This window comes from Mauremys mutica, chromosome 17, assembly GCF_020497125.1.
Source record: "Mauremys mutica isolate MM-2020 ecotype Southern chromosome 17, ASM2049712v1, whole genome shotgun sequence".
Taxonomy (NCBI): Eukaryota; Metazoa; Chordata; order Testudines; family Geoemydidae; genus Mauremys; species Mauremys mutica.
The window spans coordinates 7,357,845-7,379,163 of record NC_059088.1 but is presented as its reverse complement, the minus strand read 5'-3'; the positions used below and the strand labels follow the sequence as shown (position 1 = coordinate 7,379,163).

At 48.7% G+C, this 21,319-nt stretch overlaps 1 protein-coding gene across 4 annotated transcripts in view; it reads left to right on the top strand.

Moving 5' to 3' along the window:
- LOC123351767 (IgGFc-binding protein-like) overlaps positions 1–19,806 on the top strand; it is a 111,523-nt gene extending 91,717 nt beyond the window's left edge. For 3 of the 4 annotated variants that reach the window (XM_044991379.1, XM_044991378.1, XM_044991376.1), the window contains 9 exons: positions 4,909–5,482; positions 6,613–7,211; positions 9,203–9,767; positions 10,848–11,443; positions 11,660–12,230; positions 12,422–12,621; positions 14,335–14,709; positions 17,029–17,315; positions 19,429–19,806. In XM_044991379.1, coding sequence (XP_044847314.1) covers positions 4,909–5,482; positions 6,613–7,211; positions 9,203–9,767; positions 10,848–11,443; positions 11,660–12,230; positions 12,422–12,621; positions 14,335–14,709; positions 17,029–17,315; positions 19,429–19,438 — 3,777 coding nt within the window. In that variant the 3' untranslated portion in view covers positions 19,439–19,806. Of the gene's footprint in view, positions 1–4,908; positions 5,483–6,612; positions 7,212–9,202; positions 9,768–10,847; positions 11,444–11,659; positions 12,231–12,421; positions 12,622–13,304; positions 13,562–14,334; positions 14,710–17,028; positions 17,316–19,428 lie in introns of those variants that run through there. The other variant, XM_044991377.1, reaches the window with a different exon arrangement.
- The last annotated feature ends 1,513 nt before the right edge of the window (positions 19,807–21,319 follow it).

The window sequence follows — 21,319 nt, the reverse complement described above, 5'->3', positions numbered from 1 at the left end:
GGTAAGAAGGAACTGAAGGGCCATTGGGTTGGCAGGGATATATATTCGGCGCCATGGTGGCACCACTCTAGGGGGTGACCCAGCCGACCCACCGAGTGTTGCTAGGGTAAAAATCTTCCGATGAACGTGCACGCGGTGTGCGCACACCTAATTGGAATGGATATGAGCAAAACATCTCGAAGAACAACAGTTACAAAGGTGAGTAACCGTCTTTTTCAGTTTTTTAATTTGAAATGATGTTTTGTTTCAAAGCTTCCTTTAATTTTATTTTTTTTCCAATTTCAGACATTTTAAAAAATGCTTGAAATCGGACTGAAACAATTTTCTTTCCACTTTTCACCAAAAAAATTGATTTTTTTTTCAGTTCAAATGAAACAATTTTTTCCTAACTTTTTCATAATTACTAATCTATTATTTGCCCATCTCTAGAAAGAACTAATTTTTTTATTTATGTATTTATTATTCATTTCCTTCTTGTTCCATTCATTGTACAGTGAGAAAATCTGCTCCATTTGAGGCTCAGATATATTTCTGCCCTTTTTCCCTCTATTTTCTGCATTTTCCTTTTTCTGATTCTCTTTTCCTGACCTGTCTGTGTGAATCTCCTTCATCCTTTTCTTTGTATCTCATTCTCTTAGCAACCCCTAATTCTCTACACAAGCTGCTTCTGCCCCAGTCCTTGCCCCAGTTGATCTGTTAAAATGACCAAGGTGTGATGGGATGCTTATCCCACACATAGAATCATTGAACCATAGAGTTAGAAGGGACCTCAAGCATCATCTAGTCTAACCCCCTGCCATGATGCCATGTTGTGTCTAAATCATCCAAGACAGAGGAAAACTTTTGAAAACTTCCTATGAAGGAGCCTCCACAACCTTTGCTAGGCAGTCTGTTCCATTGTTCTGCTCTTCTTTTGTTGAGGAAGTTTGTCCTGATTTAATCTAAATCTGCTCTGCTGTAGTTTGAACCCATTGCCTCTTGTCCTACCCTCTATGGCAAGAACAACTTTTCTCCATCTCTTTTATGGCAGCCTTTCAAGTATTTGAAGACTGTTATCTTATCCCCTCTTTTGCAAACTAAACATACCCAGTTCCTTCAGTCTTTGCTCGTATGTAAGCTTGCAAATCATTCATGGAGGTCACAGAAGTCATGGCTTCCGTGACTTTCCATGACCTCCGTGAATTTTGCAGCACTTGTGCAGCTGATCCCAGCAGCTGGGGAAGCCCCGGGTCCAGCCGCACCGGGTGCTGCTCTGGCAGCCCCAGGCAGCTGGTCCCCAGGCCACCCCTGCCTGGATCAGCAGTGGTGGGGCTGCAGGCCATCACCCGCCCGGACCGGCAGTGGTGATGGGGCAGCCGTGGGCTGCCCCCGTCCTGGAGCGGCAGCAGGCCAATGGGCTACCTCCCACACGGACCAGCGGTTGCAGCGGCCCTGGCCATCTTCCACCTGGAGCGGCCCCCTGCCAACCCCCACCTCCAGCGTCAGGGGGCTCTGGGCTGCCACTAGCTGCAGCAGGGCCTGGGCTGCCCCACCCCAGCTGAAACGTCGCCCCACACTGCCTCTCCCCCACCCAGCAGCAGTCTTGAGGAGCACCCCCCTCCCAGCAGGTAAGATTTAGTCACAGGTCAGGGGGCCGTGACTTTTTGTTTATTGCCCGTGACCTATCCATGACTTTTACTAAAAATACCCGTGACTAAAACGTAGCCTTACTCATCTGACTTGCATTCCATCGCTTTGGTCATCTTTGTCGCTCACCTCTGGATCCTTTCCAGTTTCTCTACTCCTTTCTCTACAGCAGTGACCAAAATTGGATGCAGGACTCCAGCTGAGGCCTAACCAGTGCCAAGTAGAGCAATACTGTCACCTCCCGTGACTTGCATGCTATGCCTCTGTTAATGCATTTGTACATGCCATGATTCACTGTTGCAAAAAAAAAGGCAAACATTCTCGGATGCATTAGCAGAAGTGTTGTAAGCAAGACACAAGAAGTAATTCTTAGGCCTTGTCTACACTGGCAAGTTACTGTGCAGTAAAGAAGCTTTCTGCGGTGTAACTCCCGAGGTGTACACACTGCCAAGGCACTTAGTGCACAGAAACACCTCACTTGCAGCATTGTAAAAAAACCACCTTGATGAGAGTCGTAAGCCTTAAAGCGCAGAGGCTCCAGCGCTGTATTGGCAGTGTAAACACATTACAGCGCAGAAAGCAATCGATTGGCCTCCAGACGTGTCCCATAATCCCTCAAGTGGCTGCTCTGCTCATTGTTTTGAACTCGGCTGCCCTGGAGACATGCACCCCTCCCCTTTCAAAGCTCCGTTTCTGACAGCCTTTGCGTGCTGTGCCGATCTGCTTGGAGACACAAAGCAAACCATTGACATGGAATGCTCGTGCTGTTGAACACAGAAGCCTCTGTGTGTGTGCCTGTGTGTGTGTGAGAGAGAGAGAGAGAGAGAGAGACAGACAGACTGATTGCTGTGCAGAGAGCTGGGGAGGGAGGCGAACTTACAAGACAACATGCTGACACACTCTCTGTCCCCCAAAACACACTCTCTCATAGGCGCCAACTTTCCCCGGCGCCGATGGGTGCTCGCACCCCCCCACCCCAACTCTGCCCCCTCCCTATCCCTATTGGACCCCTTCCCCAAATCTCCGCCCCGGCCCCGCCTCTTCCCCCAGCGCGCCGCGTTCCCCCTCCTCCCCCCTCCCTCCCAGCCACGTGAAATAGCTGTTTCGCAGCGCAAGCGCTGGGAGCTAGGGGGAAAAGGCGGGCACGCAGTGCACTCAGGGGAGGAAGCAGAGCGGAGGCAGAGGTGACCTGGGCAGGAGGGCAGGGAGCTGCCGGTGGGTGCTGTGCACCCACCAATTTTTCCCCGTGGGTGGTCCAGCCCCAGAGCACCCACAGAGTTGATGCCTGTGCTGTCTTTTCCCCCTCCATACACACACACACACACACACACACACTCCCTGTCACACACTCTGCCCCACCCCCCTTCAGTTGAAAAGCAGCTGGCAATGTAGTAGGATGCCCATGGAGCAATGGGATTGGGAAACCTGCATCATGTGATGCTGTGCCTGCCCCATGAGGCATTGTAAACCCTTCCCAAAGCACCCTGCGGCCAGTTGCACAGTGGGATAGCTACCACAATGCACTGCTCTCTTTGCCGTTGCAAGAGCTGCTAATGTGGACGTGTTCCACCATCACAAGGAGCACAGTGTGGACACACAACAGCGGATTAATTCCAGCACTTTAATAAAAGTGGTATAACTTCTTGTGCAGAAATTTGCCAGTGTAGACATACCCTTACACTCTACTCTGCACTGATTAGGCCTCAACTGGAGTATTGTGTCCGTTCTCAGCACCACATTTCAGGAAAGATGTGGAAAATTGGAGAAAGTCCAGAGAAGAGCAACAAACATGATTAAAGGTCTAGAAAACAAGACCTGTGAGGAGAATACTGGGGGGTGGGGGCAATGGTAACAGTTTTCAAGTACATAAAAGGCTGTTAGAAAGAGGAGGGAGATACATTGTTCTCGTTAACATCTGAAGATAGGACAAGAAGCAATGGGTTTAAACAAGGGTGGTTTAGGTTGGACAATAGCAAAAAACTTCCTAACTGTCAGGGTGATTAAGTATCGGAATAAATTGCCTAGGGAGGTTATGGAATTTCCATCATTAGAGATTTTTAAGAGCAGGTTAGACCAACACCTGTCAGGGATGGTCTAGATAATACTTAGTCCTGCCATGAGTGCAAGTTATGGGATCAGATGACCTTCAAGGTCCCTTCTAGTCCTATGATTCTTTAATTCTATGTGAGGGAAGCACTTTTGCCACACAGGGATTAAATAGCTAGTATTGTCTCTGAAGTGTTATTCATGAGCTTTACAGTTGATGCTCTGATCTGCTTAGTAGGGGCAGTGGAGTTTACGCCACTGGGGGTCATCGTTTCAGGCTCTCTGCAGACTCAGGCAGATGTTGCCAAGCTAGTCACACTTGGGGAACATTTGGAAGGTTTTCCTTGCAGCCATGAAGGCCAAATTTTTTTTAAACAAACAAACAATTCAATAAATAAATAAATAAATAAAAATTAAAGCTTAGATTCAGAAGATTCCCAATGTGTCATGTGGGCAATACAAATATATCAGCTGTGTTGTATATTAGACACCTCTAGATAATTAGATATTATAGATAGATACTGTGGGTGGGTAAATAATATAGCTAGATAATGTGGACAGAGAGATCAATGGTTAGATTGATGGATGGATGAATGGTTAGATTCTGTAGGTCAATAGATCAAAAGGTAGACATAGAGAATTCTGCAGATAGACAGCTACTGTAGGTAGGTATTGTAAATAGATAAGTACTGTATACAGAATTCTAAAAATGTAGGTCCAGAAAGCACCGCAAGAGGTCATCTAAGTGCATCTCTCAGGCTGAGGCAATATTAAGTATAGCTAGACCATCCTTCACAGGTGTTTGTTGAACCTGTTCTTAACATATTCAAGCCAACTTGCATTGATTTCACTGGTTCTTCCTGAGTAAGGAATGGGTAAAAAGTGATGGCTATTAGTCAGAATGAACAGAGATGGTGTCTCTAGCCTCTGTTTGCCAGAAGCTGGGAATGGGCGACAGGAGATGGATCACTTGATGAGAACCTGTTCTGTTCATTCCGTCTGGGGCACCTGGCAATGGCCACTGTCGGAAGACAGGATACTGGGCTCGATGGACCTGGTCTGACCCAGTATGGCCGTTCTTATGTTCTTATGATGAAGGATTTGGCCCCCTTATTGTACATGCTACTGGTTTGAGTGACAATGAGGTACAGTCGAAATGAGTGGTGAGGTGACATATTCAATGAGAACAAGTTAGGATGACAGAGCAATAACACCCCATCCTGTCCTTGTCTCTAGCTAAACGGCGTCATCACCAGTCTCCCAGTGACACTCTCAGACGGTAAAATCAGAGTGTACCAGAGCGGCTTCCGCGCCATCCTGCAGACAGACTTTGGTCTCCAGGTGGCATACAACTGGGACTGGCATCTGGTGATCACCCTCCCCAGCAGCTATTATGGGGCCACGTGTGGCCTATGTGGGAACTTCAACCAGAACCCTGAAGATGACATGACATCAGCCAGCGGCACCAGAGTCTCCTCCATCGTGGGCTGGGCTGCTAGTTGGAAAGTCCAAGACCAGGATCCTTTTTGCTGGGATTCCTGCCAAGAGAACTGCCTGACATGTGATGAGAGCACAAGGAAGCTGTACGGGGGCGACAGTCACTGTGGGTTGATCAGCAAAGCACTGAGAGGGCCCTTCAGAGACTGTCACTCCAGAGTGAACTCCAGTGAGTTCTTTGATAGCTGCATCTATGACGTGTGTCTGAACAGGGGCGCTACGAGAATCTTGTGCCAGGCGCTGGAGGCCTATGCAGCAAGCTGCAGAGACCATGGGGTTACCGTCTATGACTGGAGGATGCCATCTGGCTGCGGTGAGTCTGACAGCTTGGTGTCCTTACTGACACGGGCATGATTGGGCTAGTCAGTAGAGAAACCTGGACGTTTTTCATTCCTCCGGAGTTTTGAGGAAAAATGCCATTCTTGTCAAATTCAAAATTTTAGAAAAAAGTTCAGATTTTGACAAAATTTAATTTCAAGAAGTGTGAGACAAAGCGTTTCAGTAACATTTCAGAATGGAACATTTCAATTTTTCATTTTGAAACAACTGTTGACAACAACATTAATTATTTTTAGATATATAAAACATTTTTTTAAAGTTTTATAAGATTGAAATCAGAAAGTAGTGTTTTGATTTTATCAAAATAAAACACTTCAATTTACTTGCAACAATGTCTGGGACAGGAATTTCATTTCCATTCCCTTTTGGAACAGAAGAAAATCCAAAATCTTGATATTTCCCATGAAATGGTAAATCTGGTTTCAGCTCAGTTCCAGTAGCCCATCTGTTCACTCCATCGGTGGAAAGGACGGTGAATCACCTGAGCATAGGGTTGTGAATGGCTGGGTTTCTTGGGCATAGGGATCAACGCTGACTCTGAGCACCACCTATTGAGCTCCCTAATCCGCTCCTTGCAGCACAACGCCCCCTAGTGTCACCCTTGAGAATTGGAGTCAGCAGTGATTCCAAGGAGTGAGCATCCCCTACTGAGCCTTCCACCCCACTCCCTGAAGCACAGTGCCCACTAGTGCAACACTGGGGCATTGGAGTCAGCATGGACTCAGGTGGAGAGCACCTCCTAATCAGATCCGTCTCCTTTGTTTGCAGAACAGCGCCCCCTAGCTCCACACTGTGCCATTAAGGTCAGCACTAACTCAAGGGAAAGTACTCTTACCTAGCACTCCCTGCAGACCTAAGTGTTCTTTATACCCAAGCGCTGACCCTGATTGACTCATGGCCTGTGAGATTTGGCTGCAGACATATATGGCCTTTTGGTTCCTGAATGCAGAAGTTAATTCCACCGTCCTTTTCCTTTTGGCTGTTTCATGCAGGGTGGATAACGCACTGCGTGTAAGAATTTGTCTGTAGATCTCACTGAGTCTAGGCAGGTTGTTTCATTTATTTCCTGTATTTTTAAATCTCCCCTTTCCAACCTTGTCCCAGCCCTGCCCTGCCCTGAGAACAGCCACTACGAGGCCTGTGGGAATGCCTGCCCAGCCAGCTGCTCTGACCGAACTGCCCCCTCCTCCTGCCGGGAGCCCTGTGTGGAGACCTGCCAGTGTAATGATGGTTACGTCCTCAGCACTGACAAGTGCATCCCCCTGGCGAGCTGCGGCTGTGACTACAACGGCCACTACTACAAACCCAGTGAGGAGTTCTGGGCCGATGAGAACTGCCAGTCTCGGTGCAGGTGTGACCCCAGCCTGGGCACAGTGGTTTGCAGGAAGACCAGTTGCAAGGCCAAAGAAAGATGCTCCGTGGTCAATGGGATCCGTGGCTGCCATGCGATCAGCTACTCCACCTGCATAGGTACTGGAGACCCTCACTACACCACCTTTGATGGGAAAAAGTATGATTTTATGGGCACCTGCATCTACCAGTTTGCGGCTCTCTGCTCTGAGGACCCCACACTCGCCCCGTTCAATGTCAAAGTGGAGAACAACAACCGAGGCAGCAAGGCCGTGTCCTTCACCAAAACAGTGACCTTAGAGGTCTACAACATGACCATCAGCTTGAGTCAGGAGCATCCACGCAAGATCCAGGTAGGGATGCAGGATCACTGGGGAACACAGGAAGTCATTTCAATGATCTCTTGTCTGGGCTCTTTGTTGTCTTCTTAGCTCTGGGAGAGAGTGGGGTCTAGTGGTTGGAGCAGGGGGGTGGGAACCAGGACTCCTGGATTCCATCCTTGGCTCTGTGAGGGAAGTGGGGTCCAGTGGTTGGAGCAGGGGGGGCTGGGAGCCAGGACTCCTAGGTTCTATCACAGCTGTGGGGGCTAGTGGGTTTGAGCAGACGGTGCTAAGAACTAAAGCTCCAGCATTCTACTCCGGGGAAGTGGTTTGTGCTGGGATTCAGACATTTAGGATTAATCCTCTCTCTGCCCCTGACCGTCTTAATAACCTAGGGCAAGTCGCTTCCTACCTTTGTACCTCTATGAGCAGGTCTACATTTAAAACACTGCACCGATGCAGCTGCACTGCTGTAGCGCTTCTATGTTGATGGGAGAGCTTCTCCTGTCAGCGTAGTTATTCCAGCTCCCCAAGAGGCAGTGGCTATGTTGACAGGAGAAGTCCTCCCATTGACATAGCATTGTCTACACCCCGCAGGGTTAGGTCAGTGTAACTGCGTTGCTCAGGGGGTGGATTTTTCACACACCAGAGTAACGTAGTTATACCGATGTAAGATTACAGGGTAGACCTGGCCTATTTCCCCAACTCTCAAGAGGGTAATAAGATCTTTTCACGTCACAAGGCAGTTGTGAGTAGAGCTGTGCAAATAACTGGTTCTTTGATACATTGCCAGTTCTGAAAATATTGACAAAAATTCTGTTCCACCTGAAAGGAAACTTTTTGTTTTGTTTCTGGGCAATAAAAAGCCAAGGAAATGATTGGCTAGGTTCATGCAGTCACCAGCGGTGCTAATGACTCCCTTTAGGCCAGTGGGTGAGCACTCATCTGGGATGTGGAAGACCTGGATTCCATTCCTCCTTCTGTCTGATGGGGAGAAGGAATTTGAATTTGCTGGAGAGTTCCCTAGCTACTGGACTATGGGATATTCTGGGGCAGGGCTATGCTTAAAATTTAGATCAATTTAAGCTATATCTTACAGGGGTGTGAAAAATCCCCGCCCCCCAGCACTGTAGTTAAGCCAATCTAACCCCTGGTGTAGACACAGCTAGGTTGAGAGAAGAATTCTTCCATCAACGTAGCTATCACTGCTCAGGGAGCTGGATTACCTACCTCCATTGGAAAAACCCCTTCCATCAACATAGGACATGTCTGGACCTTGACACGTCAGCAGCACATAGCGCCCGTAGTGTAGATATGCCCTCAGCCTCTCCTCTTGAAGCTGTTCCACTTTATATAAAATACATGACTAGTCCCTGGCCCAGAGAGCAAGAATAAGAATGATTCTATACCCGGCTGTTAAGCACTCAGCTGGGGCAGGGGGAGACCCACATTCAAATTCCTGCTCCATTGACTAGTTAGTTATACAAAGTAGAACAGCTTCAACAGTAGGTGCTAACTGTGAGACCAAAGTTCAATCCTGCTCCGTGTCAGGCAGTGGTAGGAATTGAACCCAGGTCTGCCACATCCCGAGTGAGTGTTCTAATGACTGGGCTAAAGGTTATAAAGGAAACTGCTCCTGCATATGGCCCCTTGTGCATCCGGCCTGAATTTTTTTCCCCACCACAACTGTCCCTCCAATTTTTATCAAATATAGAAATCGTTTCTGGTCAACGAAAACTGAATTTATGAGCAAGTACATTATTTGTGTGAGATTTTTCACCCAGCTCTAGTCTTTAATGCTTCAACTGCGTAGCACTCCTTGGATAGAAGGGGCTTTAGAAAAGGAAAGGGCTATAGTAGGGGGCAATGGGATGAAATATTAATGCACTGGGTTACCCTCCACCCAATTCAGAAATATACATTCTGGAGCCAGACCATCCATGGCTGCTCCGTGGAAATGGAATTATTTTCATATTGAGTGCACTGAGTGAAATCCTTGACAATCTCTACTGTATGTTTTCCAGGTCAATGATGTCTTTGTGGCCCTGCCCTTCTCCCATCAGCACAAGTTCAAGGCCTACATCAGTGGAGTCCATGGCTTTATCCAGACTAATTTCGACCTGAGAGTGAGCTTTGACTGGTACAGGTACGCCAGGGTCATCATACCCAATACGTATGCCAACGCAGTCTGCGGTCTCTGTGGCAATGCCAATCAGGACCCCAGCGATGATCTGACCATGAAGAATGGAACTCAGACATCTGATGAGATTCAGTTCGCCGACAGCTGGAAGCTTGGTGACATCCCAGGGTGCTCGTCTAGCTGCACTGGGGACTGCTCATTCTGCAGCGAGGCTCAGAAACAAACTTACAAGGGAGACCAGTACTGTGGAGTCCTCACCCAACAGAACGAGACATTCAGACAGTGCCACGGGGCCATCGACCCAGCTCCCTTCTTTGATGATTGTGTCTTTGACACCTGCCAGTACAAGGGTCATCGTGACACTCTGTGCAGTGCAATCAGTGCCTATGTGACAGCCTGCCAGGCCAGGGGCATCCGGATAGGGCAGTGGAGATCGGCCTCATTCTGCAGTAAGTGTCGCCTGTGGGACCCTGCTTTAGGGACTGGCTACTTCACATGTGCACCAGTGCCCTCTGCAGGGTGGGGTCAGAATTGTTCACCCACCCAGTTCTGAGTTTTAATTTACAGTGTGCGATATCTTTGTTACAGATTCTAGACCTAGACATTTCCAACATGCAATTCAAATTTTTGTCCCTGAAATATTTTTTTCATTCTGTGTCATGTTACTTAATGTCTAGATTGTAAACTTTCTCTTAGAGCTCATCTTTTCTGGTCCTGGTGTTTTCATGGCTTGTCTACATTTACAGAGCTGCAGCTTCACAGATGCAGCTGTGCCGCTGTAGCACTTAGTGAAGACACAGCCTGTGCCAACAGGAGAGCTTCTCCCATTGGCGTAGTTAATCCACCTCCTTGATAGATGGACAAGCCCTCCTGTCGCCATAGCACTGTCCACACCAGGAGTTCGGTCAGTATAACTGTGTGGGTGTGGATTTTCCACATCCCTGAGTGATGTACTTATACTGACATAAGTCTGTAGTGTAGACCAAGCCTTATACTTTGCCTTTCCAGAGTAAATTGAATTAATACTTTGGCATTTAGAGAAGTAGAAACATTTTATAACATTCATTAAGTCTTGTAAGTCACTGCAAGATAGGTAAGTATTGTTTTCCCCATTTGATTGGCTGGGAAAATTAGGAAAAGAGCTGGCAAATTATTTGGCCAAAGGTGTCCTCCATAAATAGGTGGCAGAGCTAGGAAAAGAACCCAGGAGTTCTGAGCCCTCCTGCTTGCAACATAATGCATGAATGCAGACTCCCACTATTCTAGTCAAGAGGTGACCCCTTATCCAACAGATGGGAATAGAACCCAAGAGTCTTGATGGCCACTCCCCTAATTTAATCACTAGACTATACTTTTCCCAGAGATGAAACTAGGACCAGGAGTCCTGATTCCCAGTCCCCTGCTCTAACCATATCCTAAAGGATGTGAAAAGAAAGAGACTTTCAACAACATTGACTAAGATGACCTGTTAGTTCAACCACATTTCTCCGCTCACAGAAATTCAAATTCTCTTTGATCTTTTTCTTCAGGACTGACCTGCCCCCTTAACTCTCACTACGAACTCTGTGGAATCAGCTGCCCTTCCAACTGCAACAACCTGTGGGCTCTAGATCGGTGTGAGGAGCCCTGTGCTGAAGGGTGTTTCTGTGATGCTGGATTCACCCTGAGTGGTGACAAGTGCATCCCCGTCGCGCAGTGTGGTTGTGTTCACCAGGCCATGTATTACAAGAAGGGAGAGGAGTTCTACCCCAGCGCCTCCTGCCAGGAACGCTGCCTGTGCAAAGACAATGGGATCGTTGCGTGCCAGGAGGCCTCCTGTGGAGCCAATGAGGAGTGCAGGGTGAAGAACGGAGTCCTGGGCTGCCATGCCACAGGATATGGAACATGCGTCGCATCCAGCGGACCTCACTACATCTCCTTTGACGGACGGGCCTTTGACTTCCAGGGCTCCTGCACTTACACCTTAGCCAAGGTGTGCAGCAGAGACTCTGGACTGGGAAACTTCTCCGTGGTGGTGGAGAATGAGAGCCCTGGCAGTGGCCACATGGCTGTGACAAGGACGGTGGTGGTGTCCCTGCATGATTACACCATCACCATAGAGAAGGGGAGGAAGTGGATGGTTGTGGTAAGTCCCTGTTTGCGATTAGTCTTACATAGCAGTGTGTGTGTGTGTGTGTGTGTGTGTGTGTGTGTGTGTGTGTGTGTGTGTGTGTGTGTGTGTGTGTGTGTGTGTGTGTGTGTGTGTGTGTGTGTGTGTGTGTGTGTGTGTGTGTGTAAGTAACCAGGACACCACTGCTGAGTCTCCACCAGTGATGGGTGAATTTCCCTCTCATTGGCACAGGTGGGTGGTGAGTTCTACACCCTACCACTGACTATGGACAATGGGAAACTTTGGATCAACCAAGAGGGGAACAACATCATTGTCCAATCAGCCTCTGGCCTTGAAGTCTTTTACGACACTGCCTCCAACCTCCTACTGTCCGTCCCCAGCACTTATAAGGGACATGTGTGCGGCTTGTGTGGCAACTTTAACGATGACAAGAATGATGATTTCCTACTGCCCGGTGTGAAGAGTACCCAGAGTGTGGATGAATTTGTTGCCTTCTGGAAGGTGCCTATTGAGGATGCCATATGCTCTGATGGCTGTGGTGAGAAGTGCCTCATCTGTGATGCAGCCCAGACAGCGCCGTACCAGACTGAGAGCTCCTGTGGGCTGATCACAGCCAACTTGGGTCCCTTTAGAGACTGTCACTCAATAGTCAGTCCTGTTGAGTATTTCAACCACTGTCTCTATGACATGTGTGCCACCAACGGAAGGGGAGAGACCCTCTGCCAGAGCCTGCAGGCCTATGTGGCCACGTGCCAGGCAGCTGGGGCCAAGATCGAGACCTGGAGAACTGCCTCCTTCTGCCGTAAGTCAATAGGACAATCTACAATCTGTACTTCATTAACCCATAGCTGCTGTGGTTCTTGTGCTATCCAACCTCCACAATGCCTCTCAGACTTCTAGGCTAAGTAGGAGCTTCTGTTTATTTAGGTGGGAGACCTCAGCTTAACTTGGCTTTCTGTCTGTGATGGTCGTAATTTACTTCTGTCCCTCCAGCCCTTGCCTGCCCAGCTAACAGCCACTATGAGCTGTGTACCAGATCCTGCGATTTCACCTGTGCCAGCTTGTTTGCCCCTGCCCAGTGCACCGGGAAGTGCTTTGAAGGCTGCTGGTGTGATCCAGAATATGTGTCCGATGGGGAGGCATGCGTCTCCATGGACAGGTGTGGCTGTGTGCACAATGGACGCTACATCAAGGTGGGTGCTGGGTTATTGGTCCGTCTGTTCTCCCAGATTCTGCCATTCTCCTCTGGCAATGGGATTCCCAATGGGGGTTAGAGTGACTATATAATGGCATGTCCTGTATCCTACTATGAGGCTATACCTAAAACCTAGAGCCAAATCTTGCCCTCAGGGTCAGCCATGTGACTTCCACTGCAGTCAATGGCAGCTGTGCATACAAAAAGTGGGGCCCACCATTTCTATTAAAGGGATCATAGAATCATAGAAGATCAGGGTTGGATGAGACCTCAAGAGGTCATCTAGTCCAACCCCTTGCTCAAAGCAGGACCAAACCCAACTAAATCATCGCAGCCAGGGCTTTGTCAAGCCAGGCCTTAAAAACCTCTAAGGATGGAGATTCCACAACCTCCCTAGGGAACCCATTCCAGTGCTTCACCACCCTCCTAGTGAAATAGTTTTTTCCTAATATCCAACGTAGACCTCCCGCACTGCAACTTGAGACCATTGCTTCTTGTTCTGCCATCTGCCACCACTGAGAACAGTGATGGTCTTCTATATTCCAGAACAGGCCTTTGGAATAACCAAAGCAAAGGCTGCTCCCAGAAGATCTTTTCCCAGCTTTACACTGAGGTCAGAGTATCCCATGGGGGTGTCAGGTCTTTGAGAGTTTAATTGGTTCTGTGTAATTGCCCCTGCAGGGCAGACTTGAGCAAAGATGCTCACAGTTTATGGACCTCACTAAGCAGCCTCGGTGGCTTGATCTAAGGAACTGACCAGTAACCTGGGATGTAACGTGATTCCCAAAAAGTGCTGAGCATGGGCTCAGATCAGACAGGTATCCAGATAGCCAGGTATTGAGATGAAGCTTGTTTGCAGGAGATTGTAAAACAGAGTTGGAAGGAAATACCATGAGGGAATGAAACTGTCCAGCACGTTGGAGACTGGGCAAGTGTAAAGTAGGGAAACGGGTCTTTCCCCTCCAGAGGGTTTAACTCTGATCCAGACCCAGGCTAGGGGGACAGGGGATGGGACACTGGGCCTCGCTTTTCTAGGGGTGCCAGCTCTGAGCCAGCCCCAGGTCAGAGGGACTGCCTGGCTTAGTGGGTTGGGGAAATGGGACACAGGGCCTTTCTTCTTCTAGGGGCATCTGACTTTGATCCAGCCCAGGGTGGGGGGATTGGTTGGCTTAGGTGGATGGGGAATGAGAGATGGGGCCTGTCCCCTTCAGGGGACCAGCTCTGATCCAGCCTTAGTTCAGGGGGGCAGCGAGTGAAATATGAGGCTCTTCCCCTCCAGTCTGGCTCCTGGGAAACAAGAGCATTGACTGTGTGTAAAGAAAAGTGTTGGTGGGACTAAGCCTAATTTCTGGTCAGCAAATCTGCCTTTCACATGAAAATCAGCACTGCAGCTGCCCCCCTTGTTGTCAGCCCTTGGGCAGGGGATGTTGCTAGGTGTTGGGGCTTGGTGTTATTAGACCTCAGTGTGGAGACCGGTCAATCCCACACCTTGCTTTCTTCATCTCTGCTGTATCCACCTGCTCTTTCTCTCTGTGATCAGCCTTGCTGAGCTATTGCTTCTGGAAGGTCTTTGACATCTTCTCTCCGTTGATCCTCTCATGGCGGGGCTTTCCCATAGCTCTATATATTGCTGCTTCCAGTCCCTCCTGCCGAGGTGTGATTCCTTTTGCATTCACTAAACAAAGTTGTTTGTCTGGATATTTCCCTGAAGGCCGGGGAGAGCTTTGTCTCCAGCAACTGTTCCGAGAAATGCACTTGCCACGCTTCAGGCGAGGTCATCTGTGAAGAAACAAACTGTTCCGAAGAGGAGAAATGCATGCTCAGGAATGGGGTGCGCAGCTGCGTGAAGCAGGTGGGCCGGTGCACACTGGCCCAAGGAATATGGTTCACCTCCTTTGATGGTGTCAAGAGGGAAGTCCTCCTTGATGGGCCCTACGAGGTGTCTTCCCTCTGTGAAGGGGTCGACCTCCCCTGGTTCCGGATGGTGGTCAGTGTGTTCAGAGAAGGTGGCGTGGCCGTTCCTGATGGCATCTCCGTTTTCTTCGAGGAGGATCTGATCCATGTCAATAAGAAAAAGGAGATTTGGGTAAGAGGAGGCTGGGTTAGCACACCCTAAACCAAGGGGGAGGGGGTGAGTCACTGTTAAGATCCCTTCTTTATTGAAGGGAAGTGATCTGCCCAAAGTCATATGGTGAGTCAATGACTGAGTTGGGAATAGAGTGCAGGATTCCTGTTAGGACCCTGCTCTAACCTCTAGACCCAGGGATAGAACCCAGGAGTCCTGGCTCCCAGCTCACTCCCATTAGACCCTACTTCTCTCTCAGAGCCACAGATCAAGCCAAACTCCCAGCCCCCCACTCAAACCCACTAGACCCTATTCCCTTCCAAGAGCAAGAACCCAGGAGTCCTGGCTCCCAGCTCACTCCTCCTGTAATCCACTAGACCCCACTCCTCTCCCAGTGGTGGGACTAAAACCCATGCATTCTGAATTTTAGCCTACTCATCTAGCCAGTGAATTAAGCACCACACAGAGCTGGGAGACCCTAACCTCCTCCTCTAATGGTGAGTTTGCACTGCCACTAATAGCAAGGCTGTTCCCGACATGCCAGCAGTCTCACCTGCAGTAGCTGTAGGAAGCTGTGGTGAGCAAAAGACCGTCACCAGGGTATTTAACCACATGACCACTGGGATGAATGTTAACAGAATGTTGACACTCACCTTTGTAAACCGTGTGAGATCTGTGGATCAGGACGATGATGATTTGAGTAGATCTAGTCCTGGTCTCAGCCAGAAACAAGGATGAAAAATGCATATCTGTGTTATGGGCAGGATTTTTGACAAATCATTTTTTGGACAAAAGATGCCTGTTCATTGAACCCAAAACTTTTTGTGAAACAAGCTTGGGTTTGACAAAGCTCCTAAGTGGAAAAAAACTCTGAAAAAGGAGTTCCCAGATGCTTAAAATGAAACATTTCAATGGTTTTCCATTTCAGAATAACTTTGTATTTCAAATTTTAAACGAATTAGTCTAAAAACAAAGTTAAAAGGAAAAAGTCAAAATAGAAACGACACAACTTTACTGAAATGGAACATTTTAATTGGCCTGAAACAAACAAACAAAAAAATTCAGATTTTTGGTTCGCAAGTTTTTGAAGACTTCCCATACTGATTCAGGATGAGAAAAAATTTCAAACTCTCAAAAACTTGTGGCAATACTGGAAAACCATTCCACCCCCCTCCAGCTCTAATCTGTGTATTTACAGACTTTAAAACAAACCTGCTTTGAGTTTGGTTCTAATGACTGAAGAAATATGTTCCGAGGGAGCTTTATATTCTCTGTACCAGTTATTATTATTATTTCTGTTAAAGTAGGGGGGTGAGAAACTGGAAATCAGGACACTCAAGTATGGCAGCATAACGGGGCCCCAACTGTGATCAGGGCCCCATTGTGCCGGGCACTGCCCAGACACAGCGAGAGACAGTCCCTGCCCCCCTGAGATCAGGGCCCCATTGTGCCGGGCACTGCCCAGACACAGCGAGAGACAGTCCCTGCTCCCCTGAGATCAGGGCCCCATTGTGCCGGGCACTGCCCAGACACAGCGAGAGACAGTCCCTGCCCCCCTGAGATCAGGAGCCCATTGTGCCGGGCGCTGCCCAGACACAGAAAGAGACAGTCCCTGCTCCCCTGAGATCAGTGTCTCTATCACACAGAGCATACAACTAAATAGACACAAAGGGAGATAAAGGATACATGGACCAACACCACACAGGAAGTCAGTAAGAGAGCCATGCACAGAACCCAGGTTTCCTGAGAACCAGTCGAATAGTTGTTCTGGGCTGGATCTCTCTGCCTCAGTTGAGTGATGGACCCAATTTACTGCCCTTCGCAGTCAATATGATTAGATCTGACCTACATTTCTTCTTACTGAAAATGAAGCATTCGGCTGTAAGCTCGTTGGGGTGAAGACTGTGCTTTTGGTCTGTGTTTGACAGCCCTTGGCACAAAGAGGTCCTGAACCACCCCTGGGATTCCGGGTGCTGTTGCAATAGAAACAATGCCACTAATTACGGAAATGTGAGCTAACGAAGACCATGTTAGGGTCAGAAAAAAGGAGAGATGACTCCCTTAGTCACACCATGCAATGAGGAGAAGAAGAATGGGAAAGAGATAGGCTCATCTCCCAGAGTGGAGGGGCAGATCCTCCTCCCAGTTACATCAGTCTCAATCCAGAGTTACTCCCCTGACTGCAATGGATTTACTCAGGTTTTACACTTGTTTGAGAGCAAAATCTGACCCAGCGATTCCAGACGCCATTGCCTTGTACTGGGGTCCATAGCCTAGCTCTGTCTCACTCCCTCCCATGGCGCCCAGCTTTTCTCTGACCTCCTTGTCTGTGCCTTCCAGGTGAGAGGGCACCAAAGGCAGCTCCCAGTGAATGTATCCGAAACCTTGTCTGTAAGTGAGTCTCAGGGCACCATCATGATTGTCCAGGGCTCTAGAATAAAGATTCTGTTCAGCCCGAGCGGGGAGGTGACGGTGACAGTCAGCGAGAGCCTGGCTAACAAGCTGTGTGCACCTTGTGGGAACTTCAATGGCGACATCTCCGACGACCTGCGGCTGCCCAGCGGGCAGGTCGTGGGGAACACCACGGACGTGTTTGAAGCTTGGAGGGCACGAGAACTCTCAAGAGGGTAAGTGGCTCTTCAGAGGGCTGCTTATAGACAGCCTGGCTATTCACTCTCCCACAAAAATGATTAGGGGGCTGGAGCACATGACTTATGAGGAGAGGCTGAGGGAACTGGGATTGTTTAGTCTGCAGAAGAGAAGAATGAGGGGGGATTTGATAGCTGCTTTCAACTACCTGAAAGGGGGTTCCAAAGAGGATGGATCTAGACTGTTCTCAGTGGTAGAAGATGACAGAACAAGGAGTAATGGTCTCAAGTTGCAGAGGGGGAGGTTTAGGTTGGATATTAGGAAAAACTTTTTCACTAGTAGGGTGGTGAAGCACTGGAATGGGTTACCTAGAGAGGTAGTGGAATCTCCTTCCTTAGAGGTTTTTAAGGTCAGGCTTGACAAAGCCCTGGCTGGGATGATTTAGTTGGGTTTGGTCCTGCTTTGAGCAGGGGGTTGGACTAGATGACCTCCTGAGGTCCCTTCCAACCCTGAGATTCTATGATTCTATGATTCTAGGTGTGATCATGTGGTTGGCTTGGTTCATAGATTCCATACATTCCAAGGCCAAGAGGATCCATTGTGATCATCTAGTCCTGCCACCTGTGTAACACAGGCCAGAGACCTGCCTTGAAAGAATTCCTGTTAGAGCAGATCTTTTAGAAAACCATCCAGGCTTGATAACAGAATGTTCAGTGCTTGGAGGATCCACTAATGATTTTTGGATGAAAAAAGTCAAAAATGTTCAAGGAAAGCTGATGCTCTCCTTGAAAATGATCATTTAAAGTGAAAACTTTGTTGGTTGTCTGTTGGCACGACAGCTTTGACAGCAAAATTTCAACCAGCCCTACAAAATTGCAGTTCCTCCCGTTGGCCCTGTAGATCCAATGCGGCCCTGAAAGAGTGAGATGGTCCTGTTCTTGTTCCAACCACTCGTGCCTGTGCAACCCCCCTGTATCCAATAGGGTTGAACTGATTCCCCGACGGTGAAGCCAGCCTTGATGAACCTGTACTGCTGGTGTAACCCACACACCTCTTGGGTGTGGTGCTCTGTCCCATCTAGTGGCACCAAAACCGCTTAGAGAGAGATTAATGAGTCTGCTCTACAGCCTTAGCTAAGGGCCATATGGCTTTTAACTAATGCAGTAGAAGCTCATGCACTAAACTCCAGAGATCCCAGGTTTGATCCAGCCCACTGAGGACAGGGGTCTGTCGGTGTTATGCTGGCATTGGTGCCCAAGAAGGAAAGACCCCAGATTGACTCTTAGGGTATGTCTACACTGCAATCAGGTGTTATTGCAGCTCGTTTACGTGTACCTGAGCTGGCTTCGATTGACTTAGCTTGCTAAAAATGGCAGTGACTGTAAAAATAGCCTGGACTAACTGCTCGAGCACCTATCTAGGGTCAGAGACAGGCTAGTGGTCAGACAGCTAGCCGGTGCCACCATCCTGATCAAAACTAGCTCAGATAGCCCTACCCATGCTGCAGTCACCTCTCCCGATTGCAGTGTAGACGTACCCTTGAATCCCAGAAGGAACTTTCAGGGCTGGCAACTAGGAACCCCCCGCCCCCACTTAGCACCTGTGATATGGAAACCACTGGCCATGGCTACCTGCAGTGCCACTTTTGTTGGCATCAAGACAATGGCTCTGATTCTGGTCTGCGCCTCCTTTGCTCTGCTTCTGCTTCAGCCCCTGGCATATATTAGAGAAGCCACGGGCTGCTTTGGTTTATAACAGGGCTGCTTCACAGCCTGGATCAGCCCAGAATTGCTGCAGGGCCACAGACTGTGAAAACTACCCCTCTCGCCCCATCCCTGGGATGACCTATACTCTGTGGCTTATGAGGTGGACAGCACAGGTCTGCCCCTGCCAGCCCTACACTGCTCCTTCCCTGGGGCAATTCTTCTTGTGTCACCTTTATGGCCCCAGAGCAAGGTGCGGGGCTGGGGCAGATGCTCTCAGTCATTGTAAGGACTCTGGGGTTCTCGATGACCCTGGATTTCATTCCTGTTTGCTGGAGGGAGCCTCATCAAATATTTTGAGGTGGTTGGATGCAAAGTGCTGTCAATCTTAATCCACTCTGTGACCCAGCAGGAGGGACTAATTTTTGTCTTTCTCTTTCTCTCCTAGTGATCTTTAAAAGCCACCTGAGCTGCGGTGGATCCCACCCCATTTCCCTTCCCTGCATTGGACTGGGCTGGCCAGTTACTCCATAACAGGTCATAGCTTAGCACACAAACGTGTGTTCCTTCACGTAGGGTGCTCCAGGGATGAGCACCTGTGAACTCATTGCAGATGAGTTCAGTGGTGCCGGGTGCATGACGGAAAATCTCATCTGGACTTGTCAATAGAGACGTTTGCAAAGGTGTGTCTGAAGCAGCTGGCTCTGGCATGCCTCGGGAACTGGCTTTCGTGTTCCGCTTGGATCTGACTGTGCTAAGGTCCCTTCACACCACCCTTTAAGGCCTCTTTATGCTGCCAAAGTGGAATAAAGGAGCCTCAGCATAATGCGACTCAGGCTATTTGTCTCCCTTCTCAGCACTAGAGTGGTGTAAAGAGGGCTGGGGAATTGGGAATCCGGGCCTAGGCCTGCTGCTGATACACTGCAGGGACTATGGGCGAAGGTGCCTAACCACAATCTCCCTCTACGTCAGCACTGTGTGATAGGCGATGCCTTTCCTAACCTGCTCTTCCCCCGAGACCCACACGCGGGTCATGCCCACAAATCATCCCCATCCCCTCTGGCTTTCCTCACCAGGGAATTATCAGCACCGTCACAGAAAGGTCAGCCCACGCCTTCTGATCGCTCGCCAGGAGGCTAACTGGGTGCTTCTTTACACCGGCATAATTCCAGGGTCACTCCTGACTTACACAGCAGCGAGGAGAGGAGAATCAGGCCAATTTTCCCCATGAAGGAAGATAAGGGGAAGTCTTAGTTGTTACCCATAGAAGAAGCAGCCAGTTCACAAATTCAGCTCAATCTCTTGTCCAAGGTGGTATCAGCTTGTGGAGCTATTGTGGGCTTTTGTTCATGTTTAGGGATAATCTCCTGCTATATCTCCTTCAAAGATGCAGCAGTACGCTCTCCAGTCTGCTAAGTCCACCTTGTGCTATGTGGCTGGCCGGAGATAGCTAGTGGAGAACTCTCCCAGTCCAAGGGACCTATCCATGGGCAAATATCTAGCTACACCACTTCCTCCTCCAGCCACCCCAGCCCTAACGTAAGGGTAAGGGAGGCTGGGCAAGGAGGTGGCATTGTGTGCGTGGGCCACCGAGGGGAGCAGGTATGACAGGACCGAGCTCCACCGTCGGATGAACTGTATAGTGTGTTTGAGGAATGTTGGCAATAAATACTAGAAACCCAGGGATGTGGAGGAACTAAAGAATGTGATCTTACTCACAATCACATGCTACACACGAAGAATTGCCAAGCTGGATCTGATCAATGGTCCATCCAGTCTGATATCCCAGTCTCTGCCACCCTGGATGCAATCAATGGTCCATCTAACCTTATATCTAGAACTGATTGGAATTTTTTTCCCTCCTGCAAACAATTGTAATGAAAATGAAGGGAAAAAATACATTTAATTCTCAGTGGAGAATTTAAACTTTAAATTGGAAAAACCCACTGAAAAACATTATGGTTTTTGGTGTTTTTTCCACAGAAAGTCAGAGTTTTCTGCAGAAAGGGGACACTTTCCATGAAAAATGTCATTTAGTTGCAAACCCATTTTTCATGGATTCACCAAGGGCACATCATGCCTGACTAACCTAATTGCCTTCTATGATGAGATAACTGGCTCTGTGGATGAGGGGAAAGCAGTGGACGTATTATTCCTTGACTTTAGCAAAGCCTTTGATACGGTCTCCCACAGTATTCTTGCCAGCAAGTTAAAGAAATATGGGCTGGATGAAGGGACTATAAGGTGGATAGAAAGCTGGCTAGATCGTTGGGCTCAACGGGAAGTGATCAATGGCTCCATATCTAGTTGGCAGCCGGTATCAAGCAGAGTGCCCCAAG